Source organism: Eumetopias jubatus, unplaced genomic scaffold (genome assembly GCF_037043125.1).
Source record: "Eumetopias jubatus isolate StellerSeaLion01/CBP00866 unplaced genomic scaffold, mEumJub1_p1.0 scaffold_23, whole genome shotgun sequence".
In the NCBI taxonomy this organism is placed as follows: domain Eukaryota; kingdom Metazoa; phylum Chordata; class Mammalia; order Carnivora; family Otariidae; genus Eumetopias; species Eumetopias jubatus.
The window spans coordinates 245,007-270,529 of record NW_028274829.1 but is presented as its reverse complement, the minus strand read 5'-3'; the positions used below and the strand labels follow the sequence as shown (position 1 = coordinate 270,529).

At 36.4% G+C, this 25,523-nt stretch overlaps 1 protein-coding gene and 1 pseudogene across 1 annotated transcript in view; one reads left to right on the top strand and one right to left on the bottom strand.

Annotated features, from left to right (window-relative positions):
- Nucleotides 1-262: 262 nt before the first annotated feature.
- On the bottom strand, nt 263-13,487 carry LOC148162046 (hsc70-interacting protein pseudogene; annotated as a pseudogene).
- Nucleotides 13,486-25,523, top strand: part of LOC148162045 (membrane-bound transcription factor site-2 protease-like) — a 95,489-nt gene continuing 83,451 nt past the window's right edge. Inside the window, 4 exon segments of the mRNA XM_088020363.1 lie at nt 13,486-13,560; nt 18,065-18,213; nt 19,600-19,719; nt 19,794-19,860. Coding sequence (XP_087876489.1) covers nt 13,486-13,560; nt 18,065-18,213; nt 19,600-19,719; nt 19,794-19,860 — 411 coding nt within the window.

The following is a 25,523-nucleotide window of genomic DNA, read 5'->3' as shown; positions in this document are numbered from 1 at the left end:
TAATACACCCTTTTAATATGTTTTTAAAAAGTGTTTAAAGTTTGTAATTCCTAGTAGGAAAACAGTATCTGAATGAATACCCTAATGGCAAACCACTGTAGAGTGTTGCAGTTGCAGGTGGGGCAGAGGGGTAGGGATTCTCTTCTCAGCACCCCAGCTTTCTTCATGAGAAGGTCAGAGGTACACTGCTTTGTATCATTGCGACATCCTTTGGGTGATCGTTGCTTTTCCTTCAGCAAGGGCTTTATTTGTCTGAAGGGCATTATGCTTGACCTCCCAATCTGACTGACAATTTATTGATGAGATTCATAACCTTTGGATTGCTCTATTTTGACATACTCGCTGGGGTCTGGGCCACATCCTGGAAGGCCACCATAACTTCTGGATCCTGCATGGCTGCGAGAACCTCTGGATCACTAAGAATTTCACTGAGCCCAGGCATTCCTGACATTCCAGGCATTCCCCCCTGCCATTCCAGGCATTCTCCAGGAAAACTACCAGGCATTCCCCCAGGAAAGCCACCTGGGAAAGAGCCATAGGAGCTCCTGATTGTCATCTGGCTTCTTCCTCCCTCTGGGCTCTCTCATGTTCTTCCCGAGCCTTCTTAAACCTTTCTATTCTTTCTTTGATCTCTTGTTCTTCACGTTTTCGCTCATACTTTCTCCGATGTTCAGCAATTTTCTGGGCCCTCGGTTGAACTTCTTTCAGCACTGCACTAGCATCTTCGTCGTAATCCAGTTCACAAGCAAGGGCAAGGTCATGTGCTGCTTCTTCCCAATGGCCCAGAAGTCTGTGTGCTTTCCCTCGTCACTTATAAGGCTGAGCTGAATCAGGATTTATTTCAATAGCCCTGTCACAGTCTCGAAGGGCAGCATTTCGCTTCTGTCATTTGATGAAGACACTGGCTCTCTTGGCATACAGAATGGCCAAGCGAGGAGGATTCAGTTTGATGGCATCTGTGAACAAGTCAATGGTTTTCCGTAGTTCACCATCATTTAGGGCATCAATGGCAGCCACTTTTTTATCATTTGCCTGATCCATTAGTTCCTCGGTTCATCTCCCATTTCTTGAGGGGCGTCAGTATCTGGTTCAATCACACCTTCATTGTCGATTTCTAGATCACTTTCCTCACTTGATGGTTCATCTCTCTTTATGTTTTTCCTCCGCCTTCTTACTATTTGTTTTTTCTTCCTTGATATTGTCTTCTGATTCAGTTTTACGAGTTGCAGGTGGTATTTTACCCCCCACGCTCTCCACACACTCCCGCAGGAAGCGCCATTCCTCGGTGTGCAGAACGCTCGAATCCAGCCTCCACATTTTCAGGAAGGCCCTAAGCTCGCTCACTTTGAGGGGGTCCGTGGTCCGGAGGCGGTGGCAGGCGGCAGGCGTGATTGTGTGGAAGGGGGCGGCTGCCAAGAGGCAGAACAGACTAGAACCTTCCCGGCCGCTGGCTCCTCTTACCCCACTTGTTAAACTTTTAATTTAAAAGTCCAAGCTTATATTCAGAAAACTACACAAAAAATGTTTAAACAATAAGGAAGATTTAAATAAATGGAAAAATATCTCTAGTGGACTTAACTGTGGTCCTCTTCATGTTCATATGATGAAGCTCTAACCCTCAACCTAGCTGTATTTGGACAAGATGCTTTTAAAAAGTAATTAAGGGGGCGTCTGGGTGGCCCAGTCAGCTAAGCATCTGACCCTTGCCTTTGGCGCATGTCATGATCTCAGGGTCTCAAAATTAAGCCCAATGTTGGGCTCCATGCTAGGTGTGGATCCTGCTTAATATTTTCTCTTCCTCTCCTGCTGCCCCTCCCCCCAGCTCACTCCCTTTCTTAAAAAAAAAAAAAAGGAATTAAGTAATTAAATGAGTTCCATAAGTGTGGAGCCATAATCTGATTGGATTTTATCCAATGATAAAAGGAAGATTTTTCTCTCTTTCTCTCTCTCTCTCTCCTGCTCTCCTTCTCTTCTCCACTCCCCATCACTGTCTCTCTCTCTCCCCAAGTATACAATTTTCACTGTTTATATAACATAGTCTGTGATATTTTGTTATGGTAGCCTGAGCATACTAGTATAATATCTCATCGAGAAAGTGAGAAGAAAAATCCGTAATAAAAGAAAATATTTACAAATCATATATCTGAAAAAAGAGTTGTATGTAGAATATATAAAGAACTCTCACAAATTAATGATAAGAACAAATTTTTCTTCTTAGGACCCAATTTTTTAAAAGCAGAGACTGAATAGATATTTCTCAAAAAAAGATCTATGTGTTCAATAAGCCCATGAAAACATGCTCAACATCATTAGCCAAGAGAATGAAATAGAAATTAAAACTACTTCACATCCACTAAAAACAATCTAATGTTTTTTAAAAAGGAGAAACACAGTATTGGCAAAGATATGGAGGAATTGATTCTCTCACATACTGTTAGGAGTTTAAGATTGGAAGAGTCTGACAGTCCACAAAAGATTAAACATAGCATTACTATGTGACCCCTACAATTCTACTCCGACGTACATACCCAAAAGTTGTTGAAAACATATGTCTACACAACTTGTCCATGAATGTTCATAGCCACATTATTTATCATTGCGAAAAAGTGGACATTATTCACTGGATGAATTCATAAAGAAAAGTGGCACTATCCATACAAAACATACACATTGTTTGAAAAGGAGGATCCAAGAAGTCAATGAAGGAAGACCCTGAACTCCTCTCTTCTGGGAGCATACCAGGTCTACATCTACTTATAGAACAATTCCTCCTGAAGAAGAACTTTAGGACTTCTTGAACAGCTTCTGCACAACAACATTTGGACTACTTAGAGATCAGCAAGAGTGATGGAGACACAGACACAATAATGAAGACACATCTGACACAGCAAATTGGAATGCAGACAGAGAGTAACAAGAACACATATGTCTGCCCCGGGGCACAGACAAAACTCTGGGTTTAAAACAGCAAGTAGGATATAAAAGGAACCAGCCCAAGAATCCCACCAAACTCCGGAACTGTCTCTGGGTGGGAGGGGCTGGAAAGCGCCACAGTTTATGCTGCTCCTTCATCTTGACAGCATCAATAAAAGCAAGGTCCAGATGCTAAAGCCAGGCTGCCACTTCAGAGAATAGCCCATAGAAGCCACATATAATCCACCAAGGTGACCCCAATGCAGTAGACACCAAGACATCCCTGGTCAGTGATCATGACACCTCCACCCATCTCAGGGGACACAGGGGCAAAGCACTCCAGAACACTGTACACTTGCACCACCTTGGCTCCGGATGACTTGCCAGGACATCCCATGCACAGAAATGTCTGGTCTCCAGTCACTCCACCAGGGCTTTCCCCTCACCACAAGCATGCCTTGGCTCTAGCAACTTAGCAGGGTGCCCTTTGTGTGGAGCATCACAAGACACCTTAATCCATCCAACCTCGGCTCCAGACACCCTGGTTGGGTGCTCCCTCTGTGGAGGACTCTGGGACACCCTGACCTGCCCCCACATCAGATTCAGCTGACCTCCCAGGTCACAGGGGGAGACCTGGGACTGCTTATCCCATGCCAGCCACAGCCACCGCCAGCCCACACCAGGAATAGCCATATAAAAGAACATTCTTTCAAGTCTAGGAGAAGTAACTGTTCTGCTTAATTCATATAAATAAACACCAAAAATTAAGCAAAATAGAAAAGTATGCTAAAAAAGAAAAAAACAAAGCAAAACATCAGAAAAAGAACTAAATGAATAAAGATAAGCGATTTATGTGATTATGAATTTAAAATAATGGTTAAAAAGATGCTTGCCAGATAGGAGAGGAGAATAGTTGAACTCAGTGTGAATTTCAACAGAGATAGAAAATAACAATTCAGAGTTGAAGAATGCAATAATGGAAGTGAAAATTACACTTGAGAGAAGCTACAGTAGGGTAGAGAATGAATACAGAACAAAGAAGAGTGAAGTAGAAGGCAGTATAATAAAAAACACCATAGCTGCATAGAAAAAAAGAAAAAATGGGGATAGGTTAAGGGATCTTTTGAACGAATCAAACAAAATTCACACAATAGAGGTCACAGATAGAGAACAGAGAGAGAAAGAGTTAGAAAATATATTTTAACAAGTAAGAGCTGAGAGCTATCCTAACCTGAGGAAGGAAACAAATATCCAAGTTCAAGAAGCACAGAGAGTTCTAAACAAGATGAGAACATAAGGGGGTCCGCTACACAACAACAGTATTTAAAATGTCAAAGATTAAAGATTAGAGCGAGTTTTAAAAACAGTTGAAACAAGTAACTAGTTACATAGGAAATCACATTAGGCTATCAGCTAATTTTTCAGCAGAACTATGCAGATCAGAAAGGAGTCACATGATGTATTTAAAGTGATGAAATGAAAAAGTCTACAAATAAGAATACACTGCCTGGCAAGGTTGCAGTTCAGAACTGAAGGAGAGTTAAAGAGTTTCCCAAACAGACAAAAACTAGAGTTCATCACCGCTAGGTGGCCATACAAGAAATGTTAAAGTGACTTCCTAAAGCGGAAAAGAAAGGACCATAATTAAAAGTAAGAAAATTATTAACAAAAACATATACAATATGATGACATATAACATGAAGGGGAGAATACAAAGGTTCTTTTAGAATGTTTTAGAACTTAAGTGACTATAACTTAATTGAGACTACTATAGGACATGGATGAATAACAAAAAACCCGTAACAGATGCCAAATCCTATAATAGGTACACCCAAATTAAAGAGAAAGAAAGCCCAACCATAATATTACAGAAAATCAACAATCACAAGGAAAGAGAGCAAGAAAAAAAGAAAGGAACAGAGAAGTACTACAAAATCAACTACAAAACAATTAACAAAATGGAAATAAGTCCGTACTTATCAATAATTACTTTAAATGTAAATAATCTAAATACACCAATAAAAACATGTAAGTTGGCCAAATGGATACAAAAACCATTCCCATCTCTCAACTTCCTACAAAGTGACTCACTTCATACCTAAGGACACATAAAGGCTGAAAAATAAGGGACAGAAAATACATATTTTGCAAATAGAAAAGAAAAAAAGCTGGGGTAGCAAAACTACATCAAACAAAATAAACATTAAAACAAAGAGTATAACAAAAGGCAAAGAAAATCAATACATAATGATAAAGAGATGAGGGGGAAGAAGACATCAGTGAAGTAGGAGGACCCCGGCTCCTCTCATTCCATGAACACAACTAGGTAATTAGCAAATCACCGTAAATACCCCAGGAATCAATCTGGAGACTGTCAGAACAAACTCCACAAGTAAAAGGAGAGAAGAGGCCACATCGAGGAAGGTAGGAAGTATGGAAATGTGCTTTAAGAGAGAAACAGATCATGGGTGTTGTGGGAGGAAGGAGTCCTGGTCACAGAGAAGGGTGAAAAAGAGAGAAACACAAGGGAACACACAGGAGAATACTTCCCTGAAGCCATTGGCTGGGGAAATGATAGGGGCTGAATTTTGGGAGTTCTTGCAACTACAGGGGCTTGCAGACTGAAGCCTTAAAGGTCAGTGGTCTTGGCTGTGATAGAGCACGGAGGGCACTATGCTGCTGCAAGAGAAAAGGCAGGCAAGCAACTCGCGGGCACATGGTATGGAAGCACTGATCAGAAGAAAGCCTAGGACACCAAGTAAGGAGATTATTTGCTCTTCTTTTGAGTACATCCCTGAGAGGCAGTGTTCACAGAGATACCTCTACATGAGCAAAGTAACTGTCTGATCCCATTTTCCTCCCCCCATCCCTCAGCATAAACACAGAGCCACGTGCAGGAAGTAGTGCAGCAGCAACACTGGCTACATAATTTGCTTATAACAGGTCCCACTCCTCCCTGGCAGGACTGCACTTTTCATTAAAGCTTGCTCAATCCCAGCACAATAGGCCCCTTCCCCAGAAAATGAGCAGAAACCACTTCCTACACCACATCTCCCAACCAGAGTTCTTAAGAGCCTCAGATCTCCTGGAAATGGTGTCAGTTCTCAAATCACAAGCAGACCAGAGCACACCTAGTTAAAACTTACCACACTCTGGCCAAGGATGAAACCCTGCCACAGAATTATTAAAGGGGACACAATACAAATGAGAGCAACAATGACAAAGGCAAGGCATCAGAGAAAATCGGCAGAAACCACCACAAAACAAATAATAAAATGACACTAATACATATCTGTCAATAATTATCTTGAATGTAAATGGATTAAATACTCCAATCAAAAGACACAGGGTGTCAGAATGGACAAACAAACAAGACCCATCTATATGTTACTTACCAGAGACTCATTTTAGACCTAAAGACACTTGCAGATTGAGAGTAGAGAAACTTTTGTCATGTAAATGGACATGAGGAGAAAGCCAAAGTAGCAATAATTGTACTGGAAACTAGAATTCAAGCCAAAGACAGTAAGAAGAAACAAAGAAGGACATTATAAAATAATGAAAAGAAAAATCCAACAAGAAGATCAAATAATTGTAAATACTTATTTCTCCACTTCAGAGAAACCAAATATATTAATTATTCACAAACATAAATGAACTCATTGATACTAATACAATAATAATAGGAAACTTTAACATCCCACTCACGGTAATGGGCAGATCATCTAAACAGAAAATCAACAAGGAAATAATGGCCCTGAATGACACGCTGGATCAGATGGACTCGATAGATATACACAGAACATTTCACCCTAAAGTAGCAGAATACACATTCTTTTTGAGTGCACATAGAACATTCTCCTGAGGAGATTACATACTGGATCACAAATCATGCATATTTTCTGAACACAGTGCTATGAAACTTGAAGGCAACCACAGGAAAAAAACTGGAAAGGCCACAAATACATGGATGTTAAACAACATTCTACTGAAAAATGAATGGGTCAACCAGGAAATCAAAGAAGAAAATAAAAAAAAAACACAAATGAAAATGAAGAGACAATAGTCCAAAATGTTTGGGATGCAGTAAAAGTGGTCTTGAAAGGGAATTATATAGCAATAAAGGCCTACTTAAGAAGCATGAAACATCTCAAAGAAAAAGCCTAACTTTATACATAAAGGAGCTAGAAAAAGAACAACAAATGAAGCCTAAAGGTTATAAATGGAAATATTGACATAGAACCTAAAAAAGAAATATAACAGATCAATGAAAGCAGGAGGTGGTTCTTTGAAAATTTTAATAAAATTGATAAACCCCTACCAGACTTATAAAAAAGAAAAGATCCAAATAAATAAAATTTAAAAATGAGAGAGAAGATGTAACAACCAACAATGCAAAATACAAATAAGCATAAGAGAATATTATGAAAAATTCTATGGCAACAAATGGGACAACCCGGAAGAAACTGATGAAGTCCCAGAAATATATAACCTACCAAAACTGGAAGAAACAGGACAAAATAGAGAACTTGAGTAGACTGATAACCAGCAAAGAAATTGAATGAGTAATCAAAAAATCTCTGAACAAACAAAAGTCTAGGACCAATTGCCTTCACAGGCAAATTCTACCAAACACTTTAAAAGACTCTATGCCTATTCTTCTCATAATATTCCAAAAAAGGGAAAGAAAGGTTCTAATTCATTCTATGAAGCTAGCATTATCCTGATACCAAAACCAAAGTCTCCACTAACAAAGAGAAGTACAGGCCAATATCTGTGATGAATATGGATGCAAAAATTCTCAATAAAATATTAGCAAACTGAATCCAATAATACATTTAAAAAATCACAAATTTACCACAATCAAGTGGTATTTTTCCTGGGTTGCCAAGGTGGTTTACAAATCAACACCACATCAATCAAAGAAAGGATAAGAACCATATGATCCTTTCAACAGATGCAGAAATTGCCTTTGATCAAGTACAACATCCATTCTTGGTGAAAAGCCTCAAAAAAGTAGGTTTAGAGAGAACATACATCAACATAAGAAAGATCATATATGAAAACCCAGCTAATGTCATCCTCAATGGGGAAAAACTGAGAGCTTTTCCTCTGTCAGGAACAAGAAAGGATGTCCACTCTCACCACTGTTATTTGACATAGTGTTGGAAGTCCTAGCCACAGCAATTAGGAAACAGAAAAAAGGCATCCAAATTGCCAAGGAAGAATTTAAACTTTCAGTACTTGCAGATATCATGATACACTATATAGAAAATCCAAAACACTCCACCAAAAGACTGCTTGAACTGATGTGTGAACTCAGTAAAGTCACAGGATACAAAATCAATGTGCAAAAATCTATTAGATTTCTATATACCAATAATGAAGCAGCAGAAAGAAAAATTAAGAAAACAACCCCATTTACAGCTGCACCAAAACTGGTAAGATATCTAGCAATAAACCTAACCAAAGAGGTAAAAGACCTGTAATCTTAAAACTATAAAAGATGAATGCAAAAAATGAAGACAACACAAACAAATGGAAAGACATTCCATACTCAGGGAGCAGAAGATATTGTTAAAATTGTTAAAATGTTTATACTACCAAAAGGAATCTGCACATTTAATGCAATCCCTACCAAAATACCAACAACATTTTTCATGGAGCTAGAACAAATAATCCTGAAATTTGTATGGGACCACAAAAGACCTCAAATAGCCAAAGAGACCTTGAAAAAGAAAAGCAAAGCTGGAGGTATCACAATTCCAGACTTCAAGTTGTATTACAAGGCTAATACAAGTGATAAAACAGTATGGTATTAGCATAAAAACAGATACGTAGATCAATAGAACAGAGTAGAACCCCCCGAAATGATCCAACAACAAATGTTCAATTAATCTTTGGCAAAGCAGGAAAGAATATCCCATCTGAAAATGATAGTCTCTTCAACAAAGTGTGTTCAGAAAAGGTGCAAAAGAATGAAACTGGACCACTTTCTCACATCACACAGAGGGACAGACTTGTGGTTCTGAAGCCAACTCTAGTGACACTAATCACAAATGGAAGGTACAGCACAAGCACAGGATCAGATCCCAAACGAGGCATCCCAAGGACAGTGGATGATAATTTCTCATAATATTTAGACCTGAAAACCAGCAAGCCTTACCTGTGGGTACTTTAAAAACCAGAGGACTTAGCTCTGAGAGAGCTGGAGGGTATGAATTCTTCTTTAAATCTTTGGTAGACTAACACAACATAATAATAAAAAAAAATTAAAAAAAAAAGAATAACAGATAGTGTTTTGTTAGAAATAGTAGTGTTTAATACATAATAATAAATTGTGATTATGACTAAAAAAAATAAATCTTTGGTAGAATTTACCTGAGAAGCCATCTGATCCTGAACTTTTGTTTGCTGGCAGTTTTTTGAGTACTAATACAATGTCATTGCTGGTAAATGGCCTGTTCAAATTTTTTATTTCTTCCTGATTCAGTTTTGGGATTCTGTATGTTTCTAGGAATTTATCAATTTTTTCTTATATTGTCCAGTTTCCCCCGGCATATATATTTTTATAATATTGTCACAATTCTTCGTATTTTAGTGGTGTTTGTGATTCTTTCTCCTCTTCTGATTCTTATTTTTAATTATCTGAGTCTCACACCAGTCTCTGTCTCTGTCTGTCTCTCTGTTTTTCTCTCTCTCTTTAATGACTCTGGCTAAAGTTTGATCAGTTTTGTTCATCTTTTCAAAGAATCAGCTCTAGTTTTATTTATCTGTTGTGCTTTTCTTTAGTCTCAATTTCATTTATTTATTTTCTAATCTTTATTATTTCCTTCTTCCTGCTGTTTTGGGGCTTTGACTAGTTTCTTTAGGTGTAAGATTAGATTCTGTATTTGAGATTTTTCTTGCTTCTTTAGGCAGGCCTGTCTTGCTATATACTTCCCTTTTAGAAAAGATTTTGCAGCATCCCAAATATTTTGGATGGTTCTGTTTTCTTTTTTATTTGTCTCTATGTATTTTTTAATTTCCTGTTTGATTTCCTGATTGACCCATTTATTCTTTAGTAGCATGTTGCTTAACCTCCACACATTTGTGGTCTTTCTGGATCTTTCCTTATGGCTGATTTCTAGTTTCATAGCATTGTGGTCAGAAAAGATGCATGATATGATTTCAGGCATTTTAAATTTGTTGAGTCTTGTTTTGTGGTCCAACATGTGATCTATTCGGGAGAATGTTCCATGTGTACTAGAAAAGAACATGTATTCTGCTGTTTTTGGACGGCATGTTCTGAATGTATCTGTTAGATCAATCTGACCCAATTAAAAGCCATTGTTTCCTTGTTGGTTTTCTGTTTGGATGATCTATCCATTAATGTAAGAGGGGTATTAAATTCCCTTACTGTTAATGTATTACTATTGATTTCTTCCTTTAGGCTTATTAATATTTGCTTTATGTATTTTGTGGTTCCCATGTTGTGTGAATAAATATTTATGATTGTTTTATCTTCTTAATTGGATTGCACCCTTTATGATGATGTAGTGTACTTCTTTGTCTCTAGTTATAGTTTTTGTCTTAAAGTCTATTTTGTCCAATATAAGTGTTGCTAAACCAGCTTTTTTTTTTTTTTTGCTTCCATTTGCATGATGAATGTTTTTCCATCCCTTCACTTTCAATCTGCAGGTGAATTTAGGTGTGAAGTGAATCTCTTGCAGGCAGCATATAGATGGGTCTTGCTTTTTTATCCATTCATTAATTCCATTTCTTTTGATTAGAGTATTTGCTTTATTTACATTCAAACTAATTATTGATATGTATGTACTTACTGATATTTTACAACTTGTTTTATAACTGTTTTTATTGTTCTTCTCTGTTCCTTTCTTCTCTTGCTTTCTTTTCTTGTGATTTAATGGTTTTATTTAGTGACATGCTTAGAAACCTTTCCTTCCTTCCTTCCTTTTTTTCTTCTTCTCCTTCTAGTTTTTCTTTCTTTCTTTCTTTTTTCTTTCTCTCTCTCTTTCTTCTTTCTTTCTTTCTTTCTTTATCTTCCTTCCTTCCTTCCTTCCTTCTTTCCTTCCTTTCTTTCTTTTCTTTCTTTCTTTCTTTCTTTCTTTCTTTCTTTCTTTCTTTCTTTCTTTCTTTCTTCTTTCTCTCTTTCTCTCTTTCTCTCTTTCTCTCTTTCTTTTCTTTCTTTCTTTCTTTCCTTCCTTCCTTCCTTCCTTCCTTCCTTCCTTCCTTCCTTCTTTCTTCTTTCTTTCTCTTTCTTTCTTTCTTTCTTTCTTTCTTTCTTTCTTTCTTTCTTTCTTTCTTTCTTCTTTCTTTCTTTCTTTCTTTCTTTCTTTCTTTCTTTCTTTCTTTCTTTCTTTCTTTCTTCTTTCTTTCTTTCTTTCCTTTCCTTTTCTTTTTTCCTTCTTTTTTTTATATCTATTACAGGAATTCAGTTTATGGCTACCAAAGGCCATATATAATATTCTATGCATATAGCAGTCTAAATTACATTAATGGATACTTATATTTGAACACATTCCTAAAGCACTAAATTTTTATATCCTCCTTCCCCATAGTTTATGTATATAGTGCCATATTTTACATCTTTTTGCTTTGTGAGTTTCTTCACTGATTTTTATAGATATAATTGATTTTACTGCTTTTGTGCTTTAACCTTCATACTGGTTTATAAATGATTAATCTACTATTTTTATTTATCTTTTTGGATGAAAAGTTCAATTTTATATTTTATTATTATTTTTTTAAGTTTGTGTTTAAATTCCAGTTAGTTAACATACAGTGTAATATTATTTTATTTTATTTTATTATGTTAATCACCATACATTAAATCATTAGTTTTTGTTGTAGTGTTCCATGATTCATTGTTTGCGTATAACACCCAGTGCTCCATTCAGTACGTGCCCTCCTTAATACCCATCACCAGGCTAATGCATCCCCTCCCCTCTAGAGCCATCAGTTTGTTTCTCAGAGTCCATAGTCTCTCATGGTTTGTCTCCTCCTCCAATTTCCGCCCTTCATTCTTCCCTTCCTGCTATCTTCTACTTCTTCTTTTTTAACATATAATGTATTATTTGTTTCAGAAGTACAGGTCTGTGATTGAACAGTCTTACACAATTCACAGCACTCACCATAGCACATATCTTGCCCAATGTCTACCACCCAGCCACCCCATCTCTCCCACCCCCCACCACTCCAGCAACCCTGTTTCCTGAGATTAAGAATTCCGCATATCAGTGAGGTCATACGGTACATGTCTTTCTCTGATTGACAGCACTATCAACAATAGCCAAATTATCAAAAGGGCCCAAATGTCATTGACTGATGAATGGATAAAGATGTGGCATGTATATACAATTGAATATTACTTACCATCAAAAAGAATGAAATCTTGCCATTTGTGAAGACCTGGATTGAACGGGAGTATTATTTTTTTTTAAGATTTTATTTATTTATTTGACAGAGAGAGACAAAGCGAGAGAGGGAACACAAGCAGGGAGAGTGGGAGAAGGAGAAGCAGGGTTCTCGCCGAGCAGGGAACCCGATGTGGGGCTTGATCCCAGGACCCTGGGATCATGACCTGAGCCAGAGGCAGATGCTTACAAATCAAAACTACAGGGAGCCATCCAGGCGCCCCTGAACTAGAGTGTATTATGCTAAGGAAAATAAGGCAGTCAGAGAAAGTCAAATACCATGTGACTTCATTCAGTTGTGGAATTTAAGGTACAAAACAAATGAGCAAAGGGGAAAGATGAGAGAGAGGCAAACCAGGAAGTAGACTTAACTCTAGAGAACACACTGATGGGCACCAGAGAGGAGCTGGGTGGGGCATGGGTGAAACAGGTGATGGGGATTAAGGAGGGCACATGCTGTGATGAGCACTGGATATTGTATGGAAGTGTTGAATCACTATATCATACATCTGAAACCAATATTACTCTGTATGTTAACTAACTGGAATTTAAATAAAAACATTTTTAAGATTATAGAAGCTGTCAGTTTTTAATCAAGTACTGGTCCTTTGGGGGTGATTATTGCAGGTGTAACTGGTTTCTGGGCTGGATGGTAGATATAATGGGCTGAGTTCTAAACAGTAGGCTGGATCTAGGCTGTTTACTGCACATTGTTGGTCTGGGCTCTATTTTTCATTTGATTTTTACATATAAAAAGAACAAAGTAAGCAACAAATATCCTATGAAGCTCAGGAAGGCAAAGATTTAGATGACTGGAACACCGGATTAAAAATAACGGAACAGCACACATCAGCAGAACCGCTGGCCATGGAGAGCAGGCAGCCAGGTGGGCGAAACCCCGAGAAAGCTCTACAACGTGAACCGCTAATGTCAGGGCAGCAGCGCCCCAGTGTCTCTGAAAAAGAAGCTTCCACCCCCTTTTCTCGTTCGCGCACGTCAGTTCCTGTGTCTCCACAAGAAGGCTCCGGAGGGAATCCGTACCACTGCGGGAAAGGAATTGTTGGCAAGTTGGGTCCTGCGGGATGCAAAGGCTGTAGGAGCCCTGTAGTCCATTGCTGGTGGCTGGCGGACAGAAGACCGTCCCTGTACCGTTGCCATGATTCCCGTGTCACTGACTGTGGTGATGATAGGTATCTGGACTGGAGTCTACTTAATGGATTTGGTGTTGAAGGTGAGATCATTACCCTGACGCCCATGAAGGCCAGGGCCCAAGGCCCTAAAGCCTTTTTCTTTTTTTTTTTTAAACTTCTGCCTCGCTTCTTGGTGGGTATGTGTCACAATACTGGCCAGTGATGGCATTGTAAAGTTCAGGTCCTGCGGAAGAGGCAATTGGGGGTGGAAGTGAGGCAACTGAAATTAAAGGATCACGGTGAAATGTATTGTTTCCCCTGATCTTTACGGTCAGAACTCTCTAGAGATGCTGGTACTGGAATGAATGAAATTTAATTGTTAATTTATTGCACTGGTCTCAAACTTTAACGTACATAAGAGCATTTGGGTTTCCACTTAAAATGCACGTTTATGAGAGACCGTGGACCGGAAACAAACTGTTACAGAAAGGAAAGGTGTGGAGAGATGGGGTACCTGGTGATGGGCATTGAGGAGGGCAGGTGTGGTGATGAGCACTGGGTGTTATAAGCAACTGATGAATCGTCGAACACTATGTCAGAAACTAATCATGTACTATATGCTGTCTAACAAACATAATACAAAAAATACAAAAGGGAAAAATGCAGATGCCAATATAGTGGGTCTGGGGCATTTTCTAAGATGTGAATTTCTGATAACTTCCCAGTTGCTTGTGATGTTTTAACACTAAGTATCAGGTAGACAACTTTTTTTTTTAAATGCCTTTATTGACATATAATTAAACAGCATTTAACTATTCAACTTTTAAAAATGTACACATATTTGGTATGTGCAATTAGAAAAATTCTTACATTTGTATACATCCATAAACCCATCACTATTTCTGTCATCCCTACACATTTCCTCCTGCCTTTCAGTAATACCTTCTCCAAGGCTTTTTCAGCCTTTGTCCCAAGGCAACTTTTGCTTTTCTATCTCTCTAGTACACATTTTCCAAGCTTTAGTATAAATGAACTCATATATCTTATGTGTGCTTAGGAGGACTGTAGAGGATTCTTTCACTTAAATTATTTGGATTCAATACATCCTTCCATTTTGTTTCTGAGTGGTATCCTATATTGTATAGATATACCAATTTATTGTATCCTTTCATCTGGTCAACATTTCAGTTGTTTCCAGTTTTTGTCATTACAAATAAACTTGTTAATATCTAGTAAACACCTTTGTTTGGACATATATTTCTTTTTCTTTTGCACAAATACCTAGGAATGGAATGCGTATGGGAGATAAGTTGTTAGCTTTCTAATAAACTGCCAACTATTTTCCAAAGTGATTGTGCCATTTTAGAGTCCTACCAGCAGTATATTAGAAATCCAGTTTCTTCACATCCTCACCAACACTTAGTATAGAAAGTCTTCAATTTTAGCTGCTCTCAAAGGTGTAGTGTATCATTGCAGTCTTACTTTACATTTCCCTAATAACTAGTGATACTGAGTACTTATTGATATGCTTATTTGCCATGTGTATCCTTATTAAAATGCCTTTTAAAAGTCTTTTGCCCTTTTAAAAATTTTAAGAATTTATTACTTAAGATATTTTTAGAATTTTTTATGTATTCTAGATGCATATTCTTTAAAAATTAGTTCTTCATATCTGTATGGATTTATTTCTGGACTTTGTATTTTTTTCTGTACCAAGCTGTTTGAATATTGTGGTTGTCTAATTATTCTTGAAGCCAAGAAGTTCTTACAACTTTTTTCCTTTTCTAAGTTGTTTTGGCTATCTGAAATTCTTTGCATATTTGTTTGAAACTTGGAATCAGCATATGAATTTCCACAGAAAAATTCTGCTGGGATTTTTACTTGGATTACATTCATTCAATTATGTCATCTTGGGGGAGATTTGACATCTTAACAATATTAACTATCCTGACCTATAAACTGGGTATATTTCTCTCTTAACTTATACCTTCTCTAATTTCTGTCAGCAATATTTTATAGTTGTTAGTGTATACTTTTTCATCTTTCATTAGATTTATCCCTAAGTATTTCACAATTTTGATTTTTTTTTTAAGATTTTATTTATTTACTTGACAGAGAGAGACAGGGAACACAAGCAGTGAGAGTGGAAGAGGGAGAAGCAGGCCTCCCACCGAGCAGGGAGCCTGATGTGGGGCTTGATCCCAGGCCACTGGGCTCATGACCCACTGAAGGCAGACGCCCAACAACTGAGCCACTCAGGTGCCGCACCATTTTGATATTCTTATGTAGAATTTTTAAATTTGAATTTTCTACAACCCATCACTAGCATATGGAAATACAACAAAAGTTTTCTTTCTTTCTTTCTTTCTTTTTTTTAGGTTTTATTTATTTATTTGAGAGAGGGAGAGAGTATGAGCAAGGGGAGGGGTAGAGGCAGAAGGAGAAGCGGACTCCCCACTGAGCAAGGAGCCTGATGTGGGGCTCGATGTGGGGCTCTCTCCCAAGACCCTGGGATCATGACATGAGCTGAAGGCAGACACTTAACTGACTGAGCCACCCAGGTGCTCCCAGAGTTTTCTATATTGATCTTATATACTGCAACCTTGCTAAACTTACTTTGGTGGTTCTACTAGCTTTTTGTCTGTTACATCAGATTTTCTCAAAAATCATGTCATCGCAAACAAAGGGAATTTTACTTTTTTCTTTTCCACTGGATGCTTCTTTTACTTTTTCTTGCCTACTTTGCAATGGCTAGAATAAGGGTGATGACAGTGCATGACTTTGACTTTTTTCTGATTTTCAGGGGTAACATTCAGCTTTTTACTATATTGAAGTTAACTTTGGGTTTTTTTATTCTTGCTTTCTATCAATAAAAGATATTCTCTCCTTTTTCTAGTTGCTTAGGGCTTCCAAAATGAAACACAGTCCTACTAATACTTGTTTTAGCCCAATTAGAGCCATATCAGACATCTAACATACAGAACTATAATATAATAAATTGGTTTTATTTTATTTATTATTTTTAAAATAAATTGGTTTTATTTTAAGCGATTAATTCTGTGGTTATTTGTTTGGGTAAGTACAGAAAAGCAAAACAATAGTCTAATTAGAAATATTTCTTCGGTTCCAATTACTTAAGATTTTTTCCAAGAACTTTCATATTATTATTATTTCTAGTTTGATTCCATTGTGGTCTGAAAACATATTTCCTATAATTTGAGTCATTCATCATTTATTTAGACCTTTTAACATTCCAGAATATGGTGTGCCTTGCTAAGTGTCTTGCAAAAAAAGTTTATTCTGTTAGTACTTAGTCTATAAAGGTTAATCAGGTCAAGTTCATGGACAGTGTAGCTCAGATATACTATATCATAGCTGATTTTCAGCCTAATTGTCCTATTAATTAAGAAGAGATGACTATTGAAATCTCAAGTCTTATTGTGGATTTGTTTCTTTCTCCTTAGAGTTCTATCATATTTTTCTGTTGGGGAGTAGGGGTTGAGAGTAGCATTCTTTTGGGTATGCTTTTAAGTAGCTATCAAGGAAATCTCAGAGAATTTAAGAGACTCTAAATAATATATGTAATCAAACTCAGCCTAATTTCTTGTGGGTAATTGTTCAGTAAGAAAATAGAGAACATTGATTGATTTTTAAGTAGCCTTTTTTGTAAGTCAAGGACAAATCCCTTCCAATGCCTTGTTGGGGGCTTAATTTAATTTAATTTTAAAAATATGTAATTGAAGTATAGTTGATACATAATGTTAAATTAGTTTCAGGTACAACATAATGATTCAACAATTATATACATTATGAAATGCTCATCCCAATATTACAATATTATATATTATATGTATATTGACTATGCTGTACTTTTTATTCCTGGACTTATTTTTTTTTTAAGATTTTATTTATTTATTTGAGAGAGAGGGAGGGAGAGAGAGTGAGTAGAAGCCAGGGGGGAGGCAGAGGCAGAGGGAGAAGCAGGCTCCCCGCTGAGTAGGGAACCCGATGTGGGGCTCGATCCCAGGACCCTGAGATCATGACCTGAGCCGAAGGCAGATGCTTAATGACTGAGTCACCCAGGCGCCCCTCTCATGATGTATTTTATAAGTGACTGAAGTTTGTACCTTTTTAATCACCTTTGTGTATTTCACCCATCCCTCATAGCCTACCCTTTGGCCACTATCAGGTTGTTCTCTATATTTGAGTCTGTTTCTCTTTTTTGTCTTCATTTTATTTATTTATTTGCTTGTGTTGGTTTCTATATTCCATATATAAATAAAATCATATGAAATTTATCTTTCTCTGTTAGGCTTATTTCACATAGGTTTATATGCTGTAGGTCCATCCATGTTTTTGGGGGTGTTTTTGAACCACAATATCAGTCTCTTTTCTCCTGTATGAAAGCAAGGTTTCTTGAATAAACATAGACCCGTTAGTCTGAGACCCTCTAGATGCCTTGAAACTGAACATTAAGCTTTAAAATTATAAATCTGGGTGGGCAGTGTCACATGATTATCTGTAGAAATACATTTGTTTGCTTTCTTAAGTAGCCCAAATTATTCTTCAAAATTGAGTAATGTGGAACTCTTCTTTTATACTTAGTCATCTGTATATTTTAAGCAATCTTATGAAGACTGACTAGAAAACAATGGAATAAACATCTCTCCTTTTCACATAAGATGGCAAACTGCTGTTTTCATTTGTGCCTTTTACAGTTGGGGATGGAGGAAAGCAGGGATGCTTTACCAGTGGTATTATTGATCTTTTCTTTTTGGTTTAGATTTTTCATTATAATCATGATGAATGTTAAATTAAGTTTTTCACTCACTCATACTCGACAGAGTTTTTAAATGTTGACAGTTTACATATTTCTGATTTTTCTATACATTAGAAATCAAGGAGTTTATGGTATATGTGGCTGGGAGTTTTACAGTGATCTCTGGGATACTAGAGATTAACAGGTTTTATCATTTAGAGAATTTTTATTATTCAAGGAGATGGGAGGACTTTGTCAAAATTCCTTTTTGTTAAAATTTAGCTCCAAATAAAGTAAAAATAACAGTAAATGAACAAATCAACAGAAAATGCCATAGTGAATCAAACCAAGGAAATAGAAGTAAAGAGATAACAAGGATAAGAGCAGAAATAAATGAAATATAGAACAGACATACACTAGGTGAAATCAGCAAACCCAAAGTTAGTTCTTTGAAAAGTTGAAGTAAGCTAATAAGCCCTGGAGCATGACTGATGAAGAAAAAAATGAAAAGTGACCAAAATCAGCCTTGAAAAAGTCTACAGAATCTATAGAAAAGATTATTAAAATATTAAACTAATATTAAAATACTATTTAAAAATAATATTATTATAAATGGCCATTAATTTGAAAAGTTAGATGAAATGGATAACTACTTTGAGAAACACAACTTATCCAAAAGTTAATAGAAATGTTAACTGGTTATTCCCAACTATAGAATGATAACTTTTAATTATTAAGTTGATAAAAGAAGGAAATTGTCACTATATTTTGTCATGTTAATAAACTCATTTGTAAAACAAAACAAAACTCATTTGTCATAAGAGCTAAAATAAAAATGATCAGTAAGTGAAAAAAAATGTCACATTGACAGGGCCTTCATAAATATTTGAAAACAACATTAAGACACCAATATGTAAATGAACAAATAACATGATAGTAAATAGCTTTTTTAAAGTTTTATTTATTTATTTGCTAGAGAGAGAGACAGAGAGAGAGCACAAGCAGGGGGAGTGGCAGGCAGAGGGAGAAGCAGACTCCCCACCGAGCAAGGTACCTGATGTGGGACTCGATCCCGGGACCCTGGGATCATGACCTGAGCCGAAGGCAGGCGCTTAACTGACTGAGCCACCCAGGCGTCCCTGTAAATAGCTTTTTTAAAAACTGGGAACAATATTAGCCTTTTCAGTTACCATACAATTATAAATTCCTAAAATTCTTTAAATAAATTGGTGCAAATGCTTTAGTCAAGTAGCTGAAGTTCAAGTGGGTTGAAAAAAGCAGAGTTGTGGAAATTTTTAGCCAGTATCTTGAGTCTGTAAAATGTGGCTAATATATTTGAGTTATGAGAAATTCTACATTTTTGTCATTTTCCTTTTAACAGGTTTAACTTTGGAACAGTGTTTGGAGTAATTGCCATGTTTAGTTCTTTTTATCTCCTTGGAAAAACACTCATGCAGAGTTTGGCACAAATGATGGCTGACTCTCCCACTTCTGCATCCTCCGTTTCTTCTTCCTTCTCCCTTCCTCCACCTCCTCTTCCTCTTCCTCCTCCTCTTCTTCTTACTCAAGGTCCTTCTCCTCTACCTCCTCCTCCCCCTCCTCTTCCTCTTCAATTCATAGTGAGCAGGTGCTACAAGTTATGGTAGTGCCATCCTTGAAAAAAAGTAGTATATTTGAGTTAATGTTACCTGTGTGGTATAACTTCTACCTATAATAAGAATATGAAAATAAATTATTTCTCGCAATATTGCAAAATATATGCTTTAAGATAAACAGTAAGAATATAGTAGGAACTAATAAAAATTGTAATTTGAAGTATTAATAGAACAAATGGACCACTATTCAGACTTCTAGCAATTAGTGAATGACCAATTTAATTCATATTGTCTACTCGAGATGTTAGAATATCAAAACTAGAAAAATAAGGTTACTTATTTAAAATCACTATAATATTTAATATAAATTATTTGATATAAATTCAATGGCATTTTAGTCCTATGGAAAATGCTTGCCTTTTCTTTTTATGATTTCCAGAATATTTAGTACTTATTTATTGCTGCATAATAAACCCCCTACCTGGGAGCTAAAACAACAGAACTTCTGCAAATCAGGAGCCAGAAATCCAGACACAACTTAATTGGGTCCTCTTCTTCAAGGACTCAACTTGGGCCAAGTTCTGTATTCTTATCTGAAAACTCAGCCTCCATTCCAAACTCATATAATGGTGGTTAGTAGAATTCAGTCACTGGAGAATTTATAGACTGAAGATCCTCATTTCCTTGTTGGTTGCTGTCTGAAGGCCACTTTAGTTTCTTATCATTTCGCCTCTCCACAAGGTAGCTTGTTTCATTGGAATATGTAAGCCACAGGGCAATAAAGAGAAGATGGAAGTCACAGTCTTTAATATGCTTGTCACAAAACTAACATTCCTAAATGGAATATTACTCAGCTGTCAGAAAGGATGAATACTCACCATTTGCATCGACATGGTTGGAACTGGAGGGTATTATGCTAAGTGAAATAAGTCAAGCAGAGAAAGACAATTATCATATGGTTTCACTTATCTGAGGAATAGCTCAGAAGATCATAGGGGAAGGGAAGAATAACTGAAGGGGAAGAAATCAGAGAGGGAGATGAACCATGAGAGACTCTGGACTCTGGGAAACAAACAGAGTTACAGAAGAGAGGGGTGTGGGAGGATGGGATAACAGGGTGATGGGTATTAAGGAGGGCATGTAAGGTGATGAGCACTGGGTGTTATACACAAATAATGAATCACTGAACACTACATCAAAAACTTAAGATGTACTACATGTTGGCTAATGGAAAAAAAACACAAAAAACCAACATTCCTTCACTTTTACCATATCCTCTTTGATAGAAACAAGTTTATTAGGTCCACTCAAGAAGAGGGAATTACACAAAGGAGGCTAGAATCATTGAGGGCATGTTTGAGAGATACCTCTCACATAATCTAATCAATAATACCATTTTATTTAAAGACATAAGAACTTGAATGGACATTGTGGTTTTGTGATGTGATAAACACACTCCTTAGATTATAAGCTCTCTGTAATAACTCTTACTTTAAGGCACATGTTTACATATATGTTATCCTTTCATATCTTCAGAGTTTGGAGGTTGTTTTTTAACATTGGCTTTTCTTTCCAACTTTTACCTTTCCACTTTCATAAGCCATGAATGTTTTATCTTCAATTATTAGTTATTAACATGATGTACTATTAAGGAGTCAGTAATAGATTTTTTAAGTCATTTTTTGTGACCTCTATTTAGCTAGATCATCATTACACTATTTAGAAGTCAGTTGAAGAGAACAATAAAGAATTTGTCCTATGGTAATAGCTCTTAGAGACCCAAAAATTCACTATAGAAGAATCATCAAACAAAAAGATGACTTATTTGTCCAGTAAATATTATTGTGTGTACACTGGCCATTTGCTGGATTGTGCTTATACAGGGAAAAAAATCTAATTCTAGCTCTTATGGAGCTTTTAGCATAGAGAGAAAGCACGTTTTGTTGTGCCATAATTGGATATCACCCAAGGTGCTATGAAAACATAAAAAACAGTCTAGGTGTATCCCGGGAAAAGATTAAAGCAGATCTTCAAGAGAAGGATGAGAAGAGTCCACGTATCCTGGAAAAAGAAGGTGGAGAAGGAACCATATAATAGGGGAAAAAACAGTAATAAAAAACCCTAGTAAATAGGCAGCACTTCCTCTGTTAAGATTCTGTGACCATTTTATTTTATTCTTGCAACAATCCTAAGAAAACCATTGTTATTTCTGCTTTAAGATTGAGAAAATCAAGGTACAGAGATGTTTAGTAACTTGCCTGTCCTCACAGCTGCTAAGTGGTAGGTCCATCTGCCACCTACCACTGATCCCAAACCCTGTACGCATTATGCTCTATACCTCTTAGGAAAAATCAGTAATTCTTTAGGAATTTTGACCTGTATATAGGAGATGTGTGTGGTAGGAAGGTTAAGAGTGATGACAAGAGAATGAGACAGTGCAAGAAATAAGATGGGACGCTTTGTTGGGAGCAGATTTTGAAAAGCATTCCATGAAATTTTTATTTTATCTGGGTATAACAGATCTGTGCAAAATGGACCAAAGTAAGATTAGATCAAAAACCATTTAAGGTGGTTAGAGTAATTCATATTGTATGTTGTAAGCATCTAAATTAAATTAGTGTCAAGGAGAATGAAGAGGATGGATTCAAGTGATCTTTTAGAGCGGACTCTTCAAATGTTGGTGATGAATAGCATATGAGCTAGAGGAAGAAGGAAAAGTTTAGGATGACTCTCAGTTTATACACTAACTTATCGTTCATCGAGAGAGGATACATGTGAAGGAAGCAGGCTTGAAGGTTATATTCTTTGCTGTGCTGAGGGTTAGAATGGCAAAATGTTCAGTATTTAGAGAAGAAATTATTTTTTTCTGTTTGCTGTCAACTTATTCACAAAGCTAACAAAATTATTGGCTTTATTAAGAGCTTTGGAATCATTAAGAAATCAGCTGCCCTTTGTGTTCCATTATCTATTTATGTTTAAATTTAAGAGTGTTACCTCTCCTGAATTTGATGAGTTTTTGTACCTTGGGGAACATAATTTTTATTTATTCTGTAATTACCTGATGGTCTTGTTCAATACTAATTCTAAAAAACCTGGCACTGTGTATTGTCAAGAGGTAAGTGTGCTCTAATGCATATAATATCCTGTGTGATTATGGAAAAGACAGATGGTCAATTAAGTACTGTTTTCAGCAAGTGATACTTTTATCTATTGGTGCAACTTACCTCTATACATCCATAGCTGCATTTAATTTATAAAATGATGAAATGAAACTAGTATTTTATTAGATCAAACTTAATGAATTCATTTGAAAGAACGATATGTAATGAAAACACTTTGTGATATACAGAAAATTTATGAGATTTAATCTGAAGTTCATAAATTTACAAAGCAGTTAAGGAATGAAAACTACTTAGTTGCACAGACTCCTGGTAACAAGGAAATGTAGAAAAGGGAATATCGGTGTTCTTGAAAAAAGCTGTATAGTAGAATCTCAGTGAAAAGGATTTAAGATCCTTTTTTTGTGAGCATCACAAAAAGGTCCCTATCCTTCCTCTGCATTTCTATATCTGGAACTCCTCCATATGTAAACAAAAATATTTATTAATGTCTTTGTCCTAAAAACTGTTTATTGTTATGAAAAGTTGAAAGTAAGCACAAATATGTCAAAATTGTGGAATAGTTAAATTATAAGGTTGTCATTGAATGGAATCTTATGCATACATCGAAAATGATTAGATTTAGTTGATAAATGAAAACAAAAAGTGAAATTATTTTCTTTTGTATAAAAGTCAATACCAATTGAAGTTAAAACATGAAATCATAAAAGAACTTAAAAGAAAAAATTACTACTTACATGAAATCAGAATGGGGAAGACATTATAAACATAGAACTAAGCCAGAAACCGTGATCAATTTGGTAGATTTGACTAAATGAAAATGTTTTTATTAAAAATAAAAGCAACTTACTTTTTTATTATGTTATGTTAATCACCATGCATTACATCATTAGTTTTTGATGTAGTGTTCCATGATTCATTATTTGCATATAACACCTAGTGGTCCATGCAGAACATGCCCTCTTTAATACCCATCACCAGGCTAACCCATCCTCCCACTTCCCTCCCCTCTAGAACTCTGTTTTTCAGAGTCCATAGTCTCTCATGGTTTGTCTCCCCCTCCGATTTCTCCCCCTTCATTCTTCCCCTCCTGCTATCTTCTTTTTTTTTTTTAACATATATTGCATTATTTGTTTCAGAGGTACAGATCTGCGATTCAACAGTCTTGCACACTTCACAGCACTCACCATAGCACATACCCTCCCCGATGTCTATCACCCAGCCACCCCATCCCTCCCACCCCACCCCTACTCCAGCAACCCTCAGTTTGTTTCCTGAGATTAAGAATTCCTCATATCAGTGAGGTCATATGATACATGTCTTTCTCTGATCGACTTACTTCGCTCAGCATAATACCTTACAGTTCCATCCATGTCTTTGCAAATGGCAAGATCTCATTCCTTTTGATGGCTGCATAATATTCTATTGTGTATATATACCACATCTTCTTGATCCATTCATCTGTCGATGGACATCTTGGCTCTTTCCACAGTTTGGCTATTGTAGACATTGCTGCTATAAACATTGGGGTGCACGTACCCCTTCAGATCCCTACATTTGTATCTTTGGGGTAGATACCCAGTAGTGCAATTGCTGGATTGTATGGTAGCTCTATTTTAAACTTTCTGAAGAACCTCGATACTGTTTTCCAGAGTGGCTGCACCAGCTAAGGCAATTTACTTTTAAGACCAGCTAAAAAAAGGAATTTCTTCAAAAGATAACTCTGGGTCCAAATTTCTGCATTGTGAGTCATAGATGTGTATAATTCATATTAGCAATATCTGGTGTGCCCACTTAGCCTGACTTATAGAATGTCTTAATCAGTTCTTAACTGATGTCATAACTTGGAAGTAATTACCTTATAGAAAGATTCTTGGCTCTCTAAAAAACCAAAACCAAAAAACATACAGTACACCTGTTATATTATAAATATTGAATTATATTTATATTTTTTATATTATATAAACTTTCAATGTGTGTATAATGAGATACATACACAACATTTTAGGACTGTTTCCAAGGCAACCCCCACTTCCTATACGGGTATAAGATGACTACATAGTTCATTTGCTTTACATTCTTCCTTAAATTTTAATTTGAATGTAATATTTACAAATTCTTCAATATTATTTTTCTGACTCATGGATGAACTGGCTAGATGAAATGGAGAGCATTTCGCTTCACATTAGACACTTTATTACATTAGCTTTTATAACCAACTTTATAATGAGAATATTAAAATGAAACACATTATGTTAGTGAGATAGCTTTTCTTTATTACTCTGCAGAGGTACTTGGAAACTAGCAATAATAATCAAAGGAAGATCTAGGAATTATAATAAGAATTCCCAAATTGGCTGTCCAGTCCTTGAGGTAGAGAGGTTGCTAACTTCTTCACTGTCACTCTGCATTCTCTGACACTTTGCTAGATTCCGTAATTTGCATGATGACAGTTTCAGTAAGCTAAACTTTTCATTTTTAATCTGGTGTTTGCTGTTCTGTTTAGACTGGTGTGTTATTAAAGAGAAACTACCCATTTCAAAAAAAGTGACTAGTGTTTTGTTTTGTATTATGTAGACATGGAGAACTGA